We start from the raw sequence: 18,825 nt of genomic DNA, 5'->3' as shown, positions 1-18,825 counted from the left end.
TCACCATTCAGCCGGGGAGTGGACAGCCCCATAAAACCAAATGGGACTAATGAGGCACAGCAGTCCAGGGACAAGGGCTAGAAGGCAGAAGGGGAGAGGACGGCTGGTGATAGATACGAAACCCAAGGCTGATTAAGGATAATGTTGATGTGTTGTGAAGTTGTTAACCATTGTCATGGGGCAACATGTGTACTAACTGTTTGATGAGAAACTATTTTGATCTGTAAACCTTCATCTAAAGTGAGAATAGCAGCACAATTGGAAGAGCGTAGTCGATGTCACTGAACTGTGCATATAGAATTTTTGAAATGGTGTATCTTAGGCTATGTATATTTTCACTAAAAAAAAAAAAGGTCGAGAGGGGAGAGGGTTGACATGTTGTGGGGCTGTTAACCAATGTCGTAGAACAATATGCATACTACTGTTTAAGGAGAAACTATTTGTTCTGTAAACCTGCACCTGAAGTACAATAAAAAAAAAAAAGAAATTGACTCGGCAGTACCTAACAACAACAACAAAAAACCCCGCTATTTTACTTCATGTGTTTTATTCCCAAATCAAACTTAACTTCTGTATCTACTGACCAAATAATATGTTCACTTGGGATGGAAATCAATCCATTTGGGAGAGAGAATACTTTGAAAATTCCTAGGCTAAAATGTCGGAATATTGTATCCATTGTTTATGCCATCATATAAATAGAATAATTTCTTATGTTTTAGACATCTTTGATGTATGTGGGAAAGGCTACCCTTAACTTCGTTTGGGATTAAATATGAATAGAATGTTTTGACCCAAAGAAACATTAGAGATCACTTGGTCTAATCCTACATTTATACTGATGAGGAAACCAATGCCCAGAGAGTTTAAGTGACTTTGCCAAAATAATGAATTAAAGCCTACTAACTCCGTTCCAATGCTCCATCCATTACACAACTCAGCTCTCTGCAATCACATCTCAAAAATAAAATGAAGTATGAGATCGCACAGTCTTCTGGAGATTAATAATGAAAGAATTATGACAATTAAATAAATCTTACACAAGTATAAATGTGAGCTATAAGAATAACATAAAAAGCAGGAATACCTTCCAAAGTAAGGTGATATTTTTCTCTTTTTTAGTAGCATCTTCATTAATTATTCCCCAAAATTCAGGTCCTCTGACAGGAACTGCAAAATGACGAGAAGTCCAAGTTGTACATGTGTTAGGAATAGTTTTCAGCAATATTTGAAACATACCCTTAGGCACTTTTCGAAACACACGTAAAAATGTCTGCAGACCTTTTATATCTCTGACAACTGTGTAGGCTGGATTACTCCAATTACTCCAATATCCCAGTCCATCTAGCCTCTTACACCGCATCTGAACAGCATAGACTGCACACAGGTCTGACACCACAAGACTGGCAGAATTTGAGTTTGCATCATACACCTCATACAACTGCAAAGTAAAACAAAGCATTAGATTAATCATTACTAATGCACATGCATCTAAAGTACTCTAAAGTGCACTTAAAAAAAAAAAAAAAACTTTAATACTATTCCAAAATTTAAAGGAAATAACTTTGAGTTTCTGCTTTAGAAATACTCATTTTAGGTTTGGATTGTGAGTTCTTTCAAGTTAAGGATTTTCTTATCTATCTTATTATTTTCTTACTGATGACAAGATTCTGAACTTGAAAATAACGCAAAATAAATTTCTGTTGGATATATGATAAGTCCCACAAAAAGACAATTCCCTTTTCTTTAAGATTTGTATATTTCCCATATAAGTAGCATAGAGGACACTGTGATTGACATAAATGAGTAGAATAAATAAGAATCAAGTAGAACTAAGGCTATGGCAGGGGAAAGGGCATGTTTCACGCACATGTGTCACAAGGCTTGTGCAACAGAGAATCTCTTTTCAGCTAGAACGCCAAGGAATAACTGACTTTATGTTCAAAAGGTTGAATTCTCCTTCCATCTTCACATCTTTTGCAAACAAAAATATAACCACCAAAGAAAGACTGAAAAGAGTGGTCAGGTTTGAAGATGAATTACATCGCCATCCAGTATTTCTGCTATAAGGTCGCTATGAGTCGGAACTGACTCAACAACAATGCATTTGGTTTTTTTTTTTTTTTTTTAAGTAATAAAGTAGGATGCCAGAATTGAATTTTGGAATGAGCTTACTGGAGGAAAGCAGAACCTTCTCAGATAAATGTATTGATAAAAATTCATACCTAAAAGACTGCACATTGAGCTTAAAAACATGCAGAAAATGCTTAAATGATTTGCTATAACCCTACTGAGAAGCTTCAAAGATTCTCTTTTGCAAAAAAGACCAGTCTATATATGAAGCTTTCTTCAAAAGAGATGAAAATACCTTCAGAAAAGGTTGAAAACTCATATAGTCAATTAGTCTATTAAACCACATGCACACAAAGCTAACCATTCATAATCGATCTTAGATAATTCTGGGTATATGGAGATCTGTGAAAGAGCCCTGGTGGCACAGTGGCTAAGCACTTGGCTGCTAAACAAAAGGTCAGCAGTTTGAACTCACCAGCCACTCTGTGGGAGAAAGATGTGGCAGTCTGCTCCCATGAAGATGACAGCCTTGGAAACCCTATGGAGCAGTTTTATCCTATCCCATAGGATTACTACGAGTCACAAGACTCAGTGGCAATGGGTTTGGTTTTGGCTTGGGAGATCTATGAGTTGGAGACAAGTCTAAAGAGATTTCTAGATATAAGGTCATTATACCTTCCATTGTACTTCTTTTCCACTTAAGCCATAGCGAATCTGGAACTGAAGCTTATTCTCTGGAAAGACTGGCTTTTCCCAAGATATTTTTAATAATCCAATGTGTACAGTAATTTCTGCCTTCACACTGAATGGTGGATGGGGTTTCACTAGAAATTTACAAAATAGTATCATGCAACAGTAATTTAAACAGTAATAATGTTTAAAGAATATTATTGTGATGTTATAACTTCATAAAGCAACATATCTTCTTCAACTTTCTCATTCATTATCCCATTTGATCCCCTACAACTTTATATGATACATAAGAAAGAGATTATCTCTATTTTGCAGAAAGTTTGACTGAAAAAAGTCAATATATTTTCCATGTCACTCTGTAAGACCTGATTAGAAATAGAGACACTGGCTCTGCATGAAAATATATACCATGGTGAACACGTGATAAAAATCAGTAGCAAACTCTGTTCTACATAAACGTAAACAAACATGTACTGCATCTATTTCTACATGTATTAGCTTCAAACTCTTCTTCTGCTATCATATTATTAAGTATTTCTAGGTCAAGGTCAGGAACAGTCTTGCACAGTGAAGCCTTGGTTCTCTACAATCTGAGGAAAATGGGTTCTTAATGGCAGAAGTAGAGGCAAAGATGACCCGAACAGCAAGCTATTTTTTTTAAACAGCCTTTTGGGAATAAATATATAAACACAGACACACAACATATTTAAAGATTTAATATAAAAATCACAGAAATGCAAAGAAAAAGTTTATCCTTCATGTTTTCCCATTACCTTTTCATGCTGCTGCTCTCAGAGTTAAAGTCAAAAGTTTAGCTTAGAATTAAATTCACAACAAATTTTCCCCACGTTTTTATGTTTTACTTTCAGGGCCACTCTTCCTAATAAAGAGCCCTGGTGGTGCAGTGGTTAAGAGCTACAGCTGCTAACCAAAAGGTGGACAGTTCAAATTCACCAGCTGCTCCTTGGAAACCCTATGGGGCAGTTCTCCTCTGTCCTATAGGGTCGCTATGAGTCAGAATCGACTCAACGGCAACAAGTTTTCAGTTTCTTCCTTATAATAAAAGCTCAAAGCACTTGTGAAATTAAAAGCCCACAAGCTGAGCCTCTACAGCTTCTGACTTCATCATAACTCTAAACATCAACTTTATTCAGATAATATATAGTAATGAATCCATGTTACAAATGTCATATATTACATGTGGGTATATTTGTGCATGTGTATTTGTGTGCATGTGGCAGGGGGAGAGGGGAGAATGTTCCTTGATAGCCTAGATATTTACCAGAAAAAGAACTACTTAAAGTAAAATTACTTAAAATGGAAGCAAAATAAACAGTTTTGGGGAAAAAAATGTCAATTGATTGGGACATTAGATTTAAAAAAAAAATCAAATTCAGATGTGTACTAATTATTTGAAAAAATAGTTTATGGTACCCAAAGACATCCTTTTCACTGGTGCTACACAATCTTGAATGGGTAAAAGATTTCCTATTGATGCTGAGGGGACATGCCAAGTTTTCCAAGAACTCTCCTAATCCTTTGATATCAAAATCTCTTTTGAAAAGAATGTTTTAAGTATCATGATAAATATCATCCTTGACTATTTTCTCTTCACTTTACTTTAGTTATTTTGAGTCCCTACACAGCCTCATTTATTCAAAGCCTTGGTTATATTTACTAAGATTACAAAGACACCAGAATATCCAAAGTAAAATTTTAGATTAAAAATACCAGCTATTTTCATAAGCATACTGGGAAAAGAATATACAAAGATGCCCATTATTTAGACTAACACTACTAAATGTCATTCACAGTGACTGATATAATTTTTCAGATTATTGTTATTACTAGCTGCCTCTGACTTGGCCGCCAACTCATGGCAACCCCATGTGCAATGGGATCGGACCATTGCGATCCATAGGGTTTCCACTGGCTGATTTTCAGACGTAGATCATCAGGCCTTTCTTCCTAGTCTGTCTTAGTCTGGAAGCTCTGCTAAAACCTGTTAAGCATCATAGCAACATGCAAGCCTCCACTGAAAGACAGGTGGTGGCTGTGCTTGAGGAGCATTGGCTGGTCTCCTCATGGAAGGCGAGAATTCTACCAGTGAACCACCTCTGCCCCTATTTGTGAAATAGCATGATGAAATTTTTCCTATTGCTGAAAAAGTGTACTAGGAATAATTTTAAATAAAACCAAGCTGTAAAAATTTCTAAGGTTGATTTTCTTCTCAATTCCACCGTAAACAGGAGCTTGTTTGTTTTTTTCATAGTCTAGTGTGATCAGGAAAACGGCAAAACACAACAGTAACCCTGAATCAATCTACACACTAATCTAACAGTAAAAATGAAGACACAGCAACAGTCTGACATACCCACGGAATCAGGAACGACACATGTTGGTGGAGAGTCAAGTGAACCTAAAGAGTGATTTATCCTAATCCACATTGTATAGCCGGACAATAGAAAGATAGGTTGAAATACGCATTCATAAAAACCATCTGTCTGCAAGTGACAATCTTCGGGTTCAGATATGGGATGAATTGTTGGGAAATCAGAACAGTAAAGGCTGCTCCTTAAAAGGTAAGAAAATAGTCAATTAATATACAACATCAATAAAAGCAATTAGGATTTTTGAGAATTCTGCCTTTGTTGCTTAAAAGATAGACAGCTTTGCCCCATCTAACAAATGGATGTTCTTATTAGAAACTGAATCCTCAGCTATCTCATAATTGCATGTCTTTCCATAAAAAGAGACAGTAACCCTTATTAAATATTAACCCTGGATATAAGTGGGGATGCAAATGAAATAAGAACCTAAAACACTTTGAAAATTAAATTAATATCATACATAAGCAATAAGGCTTTTAAAGTATAGACAAAACTAGTAATGAGGCAATCCTGATAGAGAAAAAGGCAAATTCCTTACACATTAAATAGGCAATTAAATTCCACCAAAAATTGAGAATGCAATTGACAAAAGATTAATTGACAGTGTTCTAATACTTTCTAGTTAAAGCAATATAACTAGAATAACACTAATTCTAAATACATATATGAAACATATAGTCAAGCATATTACTCATTTTCTCAGAGAAGAAAATTTTTCTTATAGGTGAGTCCCAACCAACACTCCACCTCAGAACATACAAAGCATTTATCTTTTTCTTTGAAATAACCTTTCTGTCACTATATGGCATTTAAACGACTAAAGTAGCAGTAACTGTTTCCACAGACACAGAAGTGAGGAGGTTAGAAGGAGATGAAAAATCTCAAGTCTCTCATTTTCAATTTTTTTGTCACAGTTTTTTTTCCCATTTACTCAAAATTACAATCATGGATGTGTGTAGGGGCACGAGGGTAAGGGGAATAATTGAGAGAGGAGGGGTCATCTACCTGCAGAAAATAAGAAGAGCAACTTTATATAGAAACATATAATAATATGTAATAACTCTCTTGGAATCTAAAGGTATCATCATCAATATCATGACAGCAACCAGCATTTACTGAATGTTTACTATGATAAAGCATACCATCTAATTATAATCAAACAAAATATGCCGTTTAATTCTCACAGAAATCCTATTATTCTGTCCATCCTACACATGAGGAAATTGAGGCTTAGGGTAGTTAAGAAATTTGCCCAAGTATATGTAGCTAGTTTTATGTTTCTGTAAATGTTAGTTAGATAAAGGAGGCACAGAGCTTATGTAGTTTCCACAAACAAACAAACGAACAAAAAAACCCAACTACTTCTTTTAATGTAAAATGTCATGGAAGGAAAATAAAAACATACTATAAAAGTGAAATGGCATACCATGAACACTCTTTTGATTTAAAACTACTCATACTAAGTAGGATGAAAGCAGCTATTATTATCACTTGAGAAATGTAGAAATTGCCGGTTTTTTTTTTTTTTTTTTTTTTTTTTTATGTAAGAATAGACTAGTAACATTAGGAATAGAATTCATCCACAGTGTTTGGGGGTGGAAATTTATTTTTCAAGTAGAAAATTTTAGATTTTAAGAATGAACCAACACAAGTTATACAAACTGAAAATCTCCAATACAAATACACTAGTGCATAGTGTTTGAGAGCATTATGCATACTTGAAAACTATTATGGGATATTTTTAAAATAAAAAAACTATCTCGTCTAATCATGGGTGATATTATTTCATATAAAACTCTTAGTAGAGAAGCAAATATTACAAGGAAGATGCCCTGAAATCTTTAAAACAGGGAAGAGTAAAAATCAACAAGCACCAGTTACTCCTTATTAGAACATTTCTTCTTATTCACAATTAATTTTTTCTTTCTTAAATAACTTCACCTAGTTCTAAAAACCATTCATATTGTCTCTTAAAATATTTTTGTCTTACCCCTAGCTTTTTTGCAAAACGTTAATCTTCAGCCAAATGATATTAAGCTTTTATAATCCTCCATATTCTCCTTTAGTCAACTCCTTAAGTTAAATTAAAATGTCTATAAACTAATTTTTCTTGGATTTAATTCAACAGTTAAAATGAAATTAGGGAGGTTTGATGGACTATCACAAAAATAGTTTTTGTTAAAAAACAAATTACACTTTTTTGCCTGAACTTTTTCAAGAATCACCAGTTTATTTAATCCCTCCAAAATTTTCCAATTAAGTCTACCCTACCTTTCTCTTTCAAGAAAAAAATATGCAAGAATACTACTATGGTGATATTTCTACAAGAAAAACCTTTTATCTCACTCTGTCTGACCCAGAAAAATAAAACAGCAAAAGTAATACGTACCTATGATATCTCAACTGCAAAGTGCTTCCCGCAAGTGATTGGATTGTATTGGTTGACCATCTGCAAGTCATTTTAGTTAAGTACCCATCAGTTTCACATGATATATTGATATTGACATCTATTTAAAACACATTAAAACATTAATATAAAGCAAAAACACCAAAAATATTTGAATGAAAAAATTTCCTTACATGTTAAATGGGACTCCAAGATAAGAGTCCATAATGCAAACATAATTTGTGGACCAAAATGAACAAAACCTTAGTATTCTTACCAATCACATATAACTCAGCATAGCGATGGTGGCACTCATGCTCACTGCAGCAATACACTGCATTATAGGTGAACTTTCCTCGAGGTTTGGTTGCATTCAAATTGGGAAGAGTAACTTTGCTAACACAGTCACTCATAACATTATACTGGCTTTGAGGAATCTTCTCAGCCAAATTCATCCACCAAACAATCTTTTTGGAAGACACAATCTCGTTTTCATTTTTATAGATGCAGTGAAAAGAAACATTAGACCCAACACTTGTCAGAATTTTAGGTGGAAAGTATATGACATCTGTAATGAGGGAAGAAAGGCAGAATATCAGAGAAAGACAGAAAACAGTATTTAAGCAATTTATACCACATAAAAAAGATTCACAATGAGTTCCAGGGTCACATTGCCAAAAATAAACTGAGTGTTCTAAGAGACTAGACAACTCTGTGGTTAAGCACTTGGCACTGTTAACAACTGAAAAGTCCACGTTAGAACCCACCCATCGGCTCCACAGGTGAAAGCCCTGGCGATCTGCTCCAGTAAAGATTACAGCCTAGAAAACCCTATGGGGGGGGTTCTACTCTGTCCTACAGTGTCGCTATGAGTGGGAATCCACGTGATGGCACACAACAACAAGTGATAGGTAGAAAATGACCTAAAATACAATATAGTCTAATTCCACAATGACATGTTTTCCATCGGACCCTGATTTGAGAATCAGTGAATCCTAGGTCCAATGCTTAAAACAAACTTCTATGAATGAAACAGGGCTATTGTCTTGTTTGGATATATGAAAATGTTAAATAAGCAGGTAAATTAAAGAAATAAGATGTAAGTAAGAAATTTATGAAATGTAAAATGAATGATAAATGCAAAAAGCAAGAAAAACTGTAAGTACTAGTCTGTAAAATCATTTTGAGTTATTTTATGCCAGAATCCTGTGACGGAATACAAGTGAAATCAATGTTTTTCTAAAACATGATTTTTAAATGCCTGTATACTATTCTATACTATTTACTCAGTCCCCTATTGCTGGGAATTTGGTTTGCCTATTTTTTCCAATGAGGAACAACAAAAAAAAAAGCAAATGACTGTTTATACAAGAAAAAAAGTATTTCTACCATAGGACATGACAAAGATATCAGCATATTTCAACACTGTACAATTTAAAGTAAACTATTTTATGCTGATAGAATATGAATTATCTGTTTTCACACATATCTTCTGGATTATCTCTAAAAAAAGGACTACTTCGTTGTTTTTTTACTGTTTTGGTTTATTCTATTATAAAATGAAACTCTATTCTATAATAGTATGCTAAATTCCAATATCTATATTTATAATTAATTCAAGAAATTTGCACATGGCCCCCGGACTCTTTGTTAGCCCAGAACTGAAAACATTCCCGAAGCCAACTTTTCAGACAAAGATTAGACTGGAATACAAGACATAAAATGATGCTTGTGAAGAGATTGTTTCTTAGCTCAAGTAGATACATGAGACTAAATGGGCAGCTCCTGTCCAGAGGCGAGATGAGAAGGCAGACAGGGACAGGAGCTGGTTGAACGGACATGGGTGGAAAGGAGCAATGTGCTGTCACAGTACAGAGAGAGCGACTAGGGTTACGTAACAATGTGTGTATAAATTTTTGTATGAGAAACTAATTTGAACTGTAAACTTTCACTTAATGCACAATAAAAAAATTTAAAAAAAAAGAAATTTACATTTTGTATTTCTGAAGTCAAACAGTAAAAAAGAATTGCAGCATGAAATTACTGGACAGTTACCAGTCCATTACATTTATGGGCATGATTGAGTATAATCCTAGTTCAGGGTGGCAGTCAAGCCTCTTTTGTACATTACTTACTACAGACAAGTACCTAGTACAGACCTGAAAGACTGTTGACCTATCTTCAGTACACTCCACACCTCATTACTGAACTGCTTCAAAAATTCTCAGAATAATTCTTTAAAAAAAAAAAAAAAAAGGACAAACTAGCTTTCAGGAATTAAGCTGAAGCTTTCTCAAAAACTCAAAGCATTTTCACTTCAAAATCAAATGCATACAGTAAGGCTTAGTTGAGAAATAAAAGCCAAGGTATTTAGCATGATGAATGCTAAAATACTAGCTTAAAAATATAAGAAAAACAAGTTAATAAAAACCAGACAATTTTTAAAATTTACATCGAACAAATTTTTGAAATCCATTATATGAAGTAACTGGTGAATATTTAATTCAAAAAATAAATATATTTTATCCTCATAGGAGATACTACACAATATTTAATCTGTAAAGTAAGAAAATAATGATGTTTTTCTTCTCATGACCAAGAAACAATATGTGTAGGTAGCAATACAATACAATTAGAATCTACTTTAACAGATTTCATTAAGAGGACATTCTGACAAATATTATTGAATTATTCAAAAGAATATAAAATATGAATCAAAGTATTCTAGATAGTTATTTTAAAATGTGTTTATTTATTATAGCTCCAGAAAGTAGACTTTTTTTAATTCTTTGGGACAGATGTACCATTTTTTATCAAGACCAAAATATTTTCTCTAATCCATTATAAGAGCTGCCAAGTATGAAATCTAAAAATTGCCTAATAAGTTTCTCCTCTTTCTTGAGCAGAACAAAATATACATATAATAAAGGTATTATAAGAATTCAGCTCTTTTATAGTTGTTTTCAGTATGAAGCATACCTGTAATATTCTTGAACTTCATAAATTCCAGCAAAAGTCCTAACTTTTCCTCTAAAAATCTAAGACCTCCTAATGGCTATAGAGAAAGAAACTAGCCAAATAACTTTAAAAGAAACCATAAGAATTCCTTCATTAGTCATATCAATGCTTCATTAACTGCATTGGTAGGCATGGCTTTAATGTATCAATGAATAAAAAGTAGTAGTCATAAACGCACTGATATTGGCATTCTGATGGCTATGGCTGCAATACATCAGGCAACCTCAGTTCAAAAAAAAAATTCAATATATCCAAAAATGTTTGGAAATGGTGAACCAGGTGTGCTAATTCATTCTACATAAATTAATGCCTTAATCTTACAGAATGATTCTGTTTGATGTACGACATTATAGCACCTACTGGTGAACAACAGATTTTTAATAATATTAAAAATCTAGACTTAAGGAAGAGGGATTCAAATTCTTTTACACAGGAATAGGAAGTTCCCAAGTTTGGGTAAACATACACCATTCAGGGGTCAACCTCGAGTGTAGCAAGTGCTGTAAAGTGTGGAAATTGCTGCAAAGGTAACTCAACAAACTAAACCTAAACATCAAAACAACTCTAGAACCTCATTTACCAGGTATCATCAAGGAAATGAGGAGTTCCATAAAAATACTCCACATCATTCAAGCTTACTGCTTACTTGCTTTGAGTATCACAATTTTTAGTATCACCAGAAATCTTGCATAATTAATATATTATGCATTTAAATGCCCTATTAGTGGTTAAAAACATGGACTTTGGAATCAGAGTGTGAGCTCTATTACTTCTTAACTGTGTGAACTTTCACAAGTTACTTAACCTTTCTCTATCTCAATTTCCTTGACTATAAACTAGGAATAATAGTACTTATTTCAAAGGGCTGCTAAAAGATAAAATACCTTAATAGATGTAAATCACTTAGAACACCACCTGAAACACAGGAAGCACTCTATAAATGTCTATTAATACTATTGATAATTATTATTTTTATTTCATAGGGAATTTTGAACCTAATTATAAATTTTATTTGTGATTCACAGTCATCATTATAATACGTGATACTGTAATAGCGAAATGTCTGTAGGAGTTATTGAAGTGTGTAGGAGACTTTGCTCCTACACTTGGTGTCCCTAGTTGGCTTTCTAGTTTCTGTCCTTCCTTTTGTAATCAACTGTTACTACTCTGTGGCATCGAAGCTCTCCAACTTTAGTAAATTTAACTTTACACTCAATGCTAAATCAACAAATTCTGTCCTTTGTGGCAGTTAATTTGCTGCCTAGATATATTTTTGGGATGTCGAAAGTCACTGGAGGGATGTCTCAGTAGTGAATTAACAAAAAGCTAGCCGTTAATGGTAATATTGTTGAATATTGCACAAGCAAATAAATCGGCAAAATTTCTTTTCTACAAAATACATGTTTACTATCTTCATGCATACAAAACACTAAATATTTGCAAATGGAAGAATATGTGTAGATGTGTTTTGTAGTATGTATTAGTTAATTTGATTGTATTATATATGAAAGCACAAAAATATGAAACAACATATTAGGAAACCAAGAAAATTTAATCCTACAGATATTAAAAACACGAATTAAGAAAGCAATAGAAGTTTTGTATAAAGGGTTCTGTATAAAGTAAAACAGAACTAGAAATATGTCCATCCAAAAGTCTAAACACCTAAGTTAATCCAGAACAAAATCCTAGGTGAAATGTCACACGAGTCACTATTATGTTATACTGGATTAATAGTTTTAAATTTAATTCAACTGAACACAAAGTATTGCTAATGATCATTATTCTAGAAAGATCTTAATGCGTAACTCTTGAATCTTGGCAAATTTTGAAAACTAAATTTGATTCTTTTATAAAGTCTCCTCTTCTTTGGAGAGGGTCCATTTTCAGATCTAAGTAAGACCAAAAAACCCACAAAGAATGAAGCCATTTTATTGTGGAAGACAAACAATTCACCAAAAGATGAAATAAAGGACGCAAGTCACAGACCACTAAGTGGGGCTAGGGGCTGTGATCTCTATTTCTACCCAACCCCACCCCACCTCACCCCATTTCACTATATAAAAACCTCCCCATGCGACATTCTTTAAAATATGATGTTGTTAATTCATTCCCAGTAACTACTTACTGCTCTGTTAGTCCTTAGGACCTATTAATCAGAGCTACATAATTAAAGATAGAAGATTTAGACTTCCTTAGAAAAAGAAACATTCCAAAAGCTGAACTGTCAGCATCATATTACACACATTGTAGATACTCAATAATTATCTGTGGAATTGAGATGAGAAATTAATGTCTTCTAAATCTGTTCACACACGGCCCTTCACTCACCCAGTCAGAATTAATTGCTCCTGTTGCTTAGCACTTTGTTCAGCAATTTTGACAATCTTACTTGTGCTAAACAATTAGTTATGTGTCATGTCAATCTCTTATCCTCATTAGACTTTGAGATGTTGACTACTGAGATTGTGGATTAACAAGCCATGATAAGAGCTACGAAGGACCAGGCACTGTGCTAAGCACTTAACGTGCATTATTTCATTTCATCCGTGTTAAAAAAAAATCCTCATTTTATAGATGAGGAAATTGTGGCATAGAAAGGTTAAGAAACTTTTCAAGTAAGTGGTGGCACCAAGACTTCTATAAACTTCTGTTAGACTCCAAAGTCACAATGCTCTTAAACCACTAATGCTAATTGCTTCAGACCTAGCCAATGCTTTTAAAATAATAATTGATAAATAAATTTACTTAACTAAATGTATTGGAATACTTGTTTAATGTTCTATTATTTCATACTGCTCACTATCTTCATATATATCATAATCTATCTGAAAGAGTTCGGTCAAGAATAATTTTGTCCATTAAAAAGAAAGAATAATTTTGTCTATTGACAGATCAGACATCCAGTCAAAGAACCATTAGGTAACTTCCTATAGTCACAACTAGTATGTGGTAGAGCTGGAATTACCCTAAGACTCCTGAGTATCCATTTTAAACATAGCACCTCATCTTAAGGAAGAAGATATGAATAAACAGCAGTTAGTTTGATTTTTAAAATAACTTTAAAATGATGGAAATTAAAATTTCTCAAAAGTAAGCACCTAGAGTGAGAATTATTTTATTATGTAAAATATAATATTGAAATAAAATCTTAATCTTTGAAGTTGATGCCAAATGAATATATTTATTGTGTTTATATAAATTATGGCAATAACGGTACAAGTTGTGTTCTGAATTTGTTAATTTAGAAATTCTATACTAAGTTTTTATCTTTTTAATAAGACAAAAATAATTAAGCAAGATACTACTATGGAAACACATAAATCTAGGAGCTCTTACGCACTTATTTTTAGCAAGTTTTCATTGACAAATTAACTTGTTCAAAACAAATAAAATTGTATATTACTTCCCCCCTTTTGGTTTAGTGCCACAAAACTTAAGATGCTCATAATATGCCAAAGGTAAATTCAGGAAATGTATGTCCCTCTCAATAAAAGCTACTTTTTACAAAACATAAAACCTACCTTGTGTGGTAAAGATATAAGGGGTGCTCCAGTCACTCCAGATTCCTGGGCCATCCAGTCTCCTGCCCCGCACCTGAGCCTCATATGAAGACCCAGGAAATACACTGTCTACTAGCAGGGACGTAGTTAAGACCATCTCAGCAACCTGATAAAATGTTAAATGATAAACGTTATTTTAAAACATCAGAACATCAAGTCAATGGAAACTGTTACAGACTGAATTGTGTTCCCAAAAAATATGTGTTGAAAATCCTAACCCCTGTAGTTGTGGATGTAATCCAATTTGGGAATAGCGTTTTCTTTGTTATGTTATTGAGGCCATGTCAGTGTAGGGTATGTTTTAAGCCAATCACCTTTGAGATATAAAACAAGCCAATTAGGCACAGAGAGGCAAGTGTAGATGAGGGAAGACAGATGCCAGGCCGCAAGAAGATCGCCGATGAATCAAGGAACAGAAGGTGAAAAGAGATAAGGACCTTCTCCCAGAGCCAACAGACAGAGAAAGCCCTCCCCTAAAGCCCACACCCTGAATTCAGACTTCTAGCCTCCTAAACTGTGAGAAAATAATTTGTTTGTTAAAGCTACCCACTTGTGGTATGGTATATCTGTCATAGAGCAGCACTAGATAACCAAGACAGGAATCTTTGCCAAAATTGACTATAAGCAAGTCTCAACAAATTTGAAGGACTTAAAATCTTACAGAGTATTTATCTGTCCATAGTGGAATGAAACAGAAATCAATAACCAAATAACTAATGTGCGCAAACTCATCATTTAAATAGCCCATGGGCCCAAGTAACAAAGTCACAATGACAATTAGCAAATATTTTTAACTAAATAATAATGAATACATGACTTTTCAATATTTGAGGGATGCAGCTAAAGCTGGCGGAAAGCTTCAAGCTCCTGGTGCCATCTATAAAGCACACAGTAGAAAATAATGTACAGTGCTGAACAGAGGTAGAACTATATATATTTCTAGAGGACAGCACAGATAATTTTAAGAACCTGAGCCCACTGATAAGCTAGAATACAGGAATCAAAATACCATTTATAAAGTATGGGTTCCCTAGAGAAACAAAACCATTGAAGCATATAAATATATATGTGTCTCTGTGTGTGTCTGTGTGTGTGTATGTAGAGAGAGAGAGATTTATCTTAAGCAAACGGCTTGCATGGTTGTAGACGCTGACAAGTTCAAAGTCCAAGGGTCAGGCATCAGGCTGGAGGTTTCTCCTGACTCTTGTAGCTGTAGGAGCAGAAGAACCCAAGAACTGAAGATCAGACACCAGGCTGCTGGCTCGTAGGTTATGGAAGCCGAAGAATCCCAAGACTAGCAGGCAATATGGCAGGCTGCTGGCCTGAGTCCCAAGAACTGGACATCAGATGATGACAAGCCATATGTAGGATCCAGAGTGAGCAAGAGCCAGCAAGCTTTGCTAGAACATCCATATATACTGGAAGCAGGCCACATCCCTGAGGAAATTCCCCTTACAACTGATTATCAGATCACATCATGGAGGTGATTACATCATTACATAACTGCCGAACCACTGAAAATCATGGCCCAGCCAAGCTGACACACAATCTTAACCATCACAGTGCACCCCTTGTCAACTTGGCACCTGTACATATCTCCTTAAACCATATACAATTTCTAAATAAAGAAAATTACAAAATCATACTTGTACCTAACATGATAAAACTAATGCATATAAAACTGAAAATGCAGTACCCCCATTTACATCTTATATTTTATAAGTGATGGAATAAAGGAAGAAAACAAAAAAAATTACTATATACATATATATACAGGCACATATACATGTATACTAAAACAAGAAATGCTCATAACAATTACAGTCCTCATTTCTGCAACTGGTCACGTGGTAGTTAACAAGTATTCAGAACTATCTTCTTCTGCCACCATTCCCTTTATCCTCAGAAAGCACCTCAGCAGGTTGTGTTTCTTTGCCTGGTGAGGTGACTCAAATCTTCATTCCTGAATGGTCTGGGCCATTAGTAGTCATGCTGGAATTGGGTTGCTGTAGTTTTCCATTGACTTTAATCACAGGGCATGGTAGTACTGAGATGCCCTAAGGGATCTCCTGTATCCCATACATACTTTTTTACCTCCATGATGCAACATCAATCCAGTTTCCCCTTGGCAGTCAGGGACAATCAAACTAGCCAATGTGGTAACCTTCTTCTTTGCCTGTTGATCCAGATGCATGAGGAGCCCAAATTGGTTGGGTAGCATTCTTAACTTCCAGTTCAATGGAATCAGTGTTGTGTTTCCTATTGGGAACATTACCCCCTTTGGAACTAAGACCTCTAGACTCACAGAGCATAGGGTCACAGGGACAGGAAGCAAAAATTTTGCAAGTGGGTCATTAGGGGTAATAGTGAGTGGTGCCACTCCCATTTCCACTCCTTGATTCCTGGACCTATGAATCCTGGCTATGGGAGAAACAGTACCATATACTAGATGCTGGCTTACAGCATATACAGCCTCCCAGAAAATACTGCTCTACCCTGCAAGATATCGTCACCTAGCTGGTGCCATATTTGTGTCTTTAGAAGACCATTCCCTCATTCTATCAAGCTAGCTTCTGCAGGATGATGGGGAACATGGTAAGACCACTGAATTCCATGAGCATGAGCCCACTGCTGCACTTCATTTGATGTGAAGTGAGTGCCTTTATCTGAGGTGATGCTGTGTGTGATACCAAAATAGTGGATAAGGCATTCTGTCCGTTCACGGATGGTAGTTTTGGCAGAAGCATTGCATGCAGGGAAGGTAAATCCATACCCAGAGTAAGTGTCTATCCCAGTAAGAACAAAACACTGCCCTTTCTATGACGGAAGCAGTCCAAGTAGTCTAACTGCCACCAGGTTGCTGGTTGATCACCTAGAGGAATGGTGCCATAGTGGGGACTCAGTGCTGGTCTCTGCTGCTGGAAGATTGGGCATTCAGCAGTGGCTGTAGCCAAGTGGCCTTGGTGAATGGAATTCCATGTTGCTGAGCCCAGCATAATTTCCATCCCTGCCACCATGACCACTTTGCTCATGAGCGCATTGGGCAATGATGGGAGTGGTGGGGAAAGAGGATTACTGGTTTCCACAGAACTTGTCATCTTATCCACTTGATTGTTAAAATCCTCTTCTGCTGAGGTCACCTTTGGTGAGCATTCACATGAGACACAAATATCTTTACTTCTTTGGTCCATTCAGAAAGGTCTATACACATAGCTCTTCCCCATACCTCCTTGTCACCAATTTTCCAATTATGTTCCTTCCAAGTCCCTGACCATCCAGCCAAACCTTTGGCCACAGACCATACAATTGCATATCTGGCCATTTCTCCTTCCAAGCAAAGTAACAACCAGATATACTGCTAGAAGTTCTGCCCATTGGGAGGATCTCCCTTCACAACTCTCCTTCAGGGAGGTCCTAGAAAAGGGCCATAGTGCTGCTATTGTGCACTTCACAGTGGTGTATGCATATCGCACAGAACCATCTGTAAACCAGGCATGAGTGTTCTCTTCTTCAGTCAACTGATCATAAGGAACTCCCCATGAGGCCACAGGTAAAGGCCAGGAGAGGGCAGGTAATGTGACAGGAGTAGAGACTATGAGCATTTGTGCCACTTCCTCATGCAACTTACTTGTGCCTTCTGGTCCTACTCAGGGCCAATCTCATATATACCACTTCCATTTAATGATGGACTGCTGCTGTGCACATCCAACTTTATGACTCTGTGGGCTAGTCAACACTCAGTTCATGATAAGCTGCTCAGGTCTCATGGTGACTTGGTGGCCTGTGGTTAAGCATTCAGTCTCTACTAAGGCCCTGTAACAAGCCATAAGCTATTTTTCAAAAGGAGAGTATCTGCCGAGGACGGAGGGCTTTGCTCCAAAATCCAAAGGGTGTGCCCTATGATTCACCAATAGGGACCTGCTAAAGACTCCGAACAGTATCTCAATTTGCCACTGACACTTCAAGCACCATTGGATCAGTCGGATCCTATAGCCCAAGTGGCCAAGTGGATTGCACAGTAGCCTGAACCTGTTGCAGAGCCTTCTCTTGGTCTGGGCCCCACTCAAAACTAGCAGCTTTTTGAATCACACGATAGGCTGGATTGGCACATCCAAATGAGGGATGTGTTTCCTCCAAAATCCAGAAAGGCCCACCAGGCATTGTACCTCCTTCTAAGTTGTGGGAGGGGCCAGATGCCATAACTTACCCTTCACTTTAGCAGGAATATCTTGATATGCCCCACACCCACTGGACCCCCAGAAATTTCACTGAGGTGGAAAGTGACTGAATTTTTGTCAGATTAATTTCCCACCCTCTAGCATGCAAATGTTTTACCAATAAGATCAGAGTCATTGACACTTATTCCTTACTAGGATCAATCATCATAATATAATCAATGAAATGGACCAGTGTGACATCTTGTGGAAAGGAAAGGCGATCAAGTTCCCTGCCAACTAAATTATGACATGGGGCTGGAGAGTTGATATACCCCTGAGGTAGGAAAGTGAAGGTATATTGCTGGCCTTGCCAGCTGAAGGCAAACTGTTTTTGGTGGCCCTTCGAAACAGGTATGGAGAAAAACACATTACCCAGATCAATAGCTGCATACCAGGTACCCGAAGATATATTAATTTGCTCAAGTAATAAAACCACATCTGGAGCAGCAGCTACAATTGGAGTCACCACCTGGTTAAGTTTTCAA

The 18,825-nt window shown here is 35.9% G+C and overlaps 1 protein-coding gene across 2 annotated transcripts in view; it reads right to left on the bottom strand.

The window, feature by feature from the left end:
- LEPR (leptin receptor) overlaps positions 1-18,825 on the bottom strand; it is a 229,277-nt gene that overhangs the window by 26,790 nt on the left and 183,662 nt on the right. For both annotated transcript variants that reach the window (XM_004369025.1, XM_004369026.2), the window contains exons 8-14: positions 14,085-14,229; positions 7,820-8,110; positions 7,546-7,663; positions 5,141-5,340; positions 2,749-2,897; positions 1,282-1,441; positions 1,088-1,170 (exon numbers count right to left, since the gene is read on the bottom strand). In XM_004369025.1, coding sequence (XP_004369082.1) covers positions 1,088-1,170; positions 1,282-1,441; positions 2,749-2,897; positions 5,141-5,340; positions 7,546-7,663; positions 7,820-8,110; positions 14,085-14,229 — 1,146 coding nt within the window. The remainder of the gene's footprint in view (positions 1-1,087; positions 1,171-1,281; positions 1,442-2,748; positions 2,898-5,140; positions 5,341-7,545; positions 7,664-7,819; positions 8,111-14,084; positions 14,230-18,825) is intronic.

This window comes from Trichechus manatus, unplaced genomic scaffold, assembly GCF_000243295.1.
Source record: "Trichechus manatus latirostris isolate Lorelei unplaced genomic scaffold, TriManLat1.0 scaffold00003, whole genome shotgun sequence".
In the NCBI taxonomy this organism is placed as follows: domain Eukaryota; kingdom Metazoa; phylum Chordata; class Mammalia; order Sirenia; family Trichechidae; genus Trichechus; species Trichechus manatus.
The sequence above is the reverse complement of the archived record's forward strand: the minus strand, read 5'-3'. Positions and strand labels throughout refer to the sequence as shown.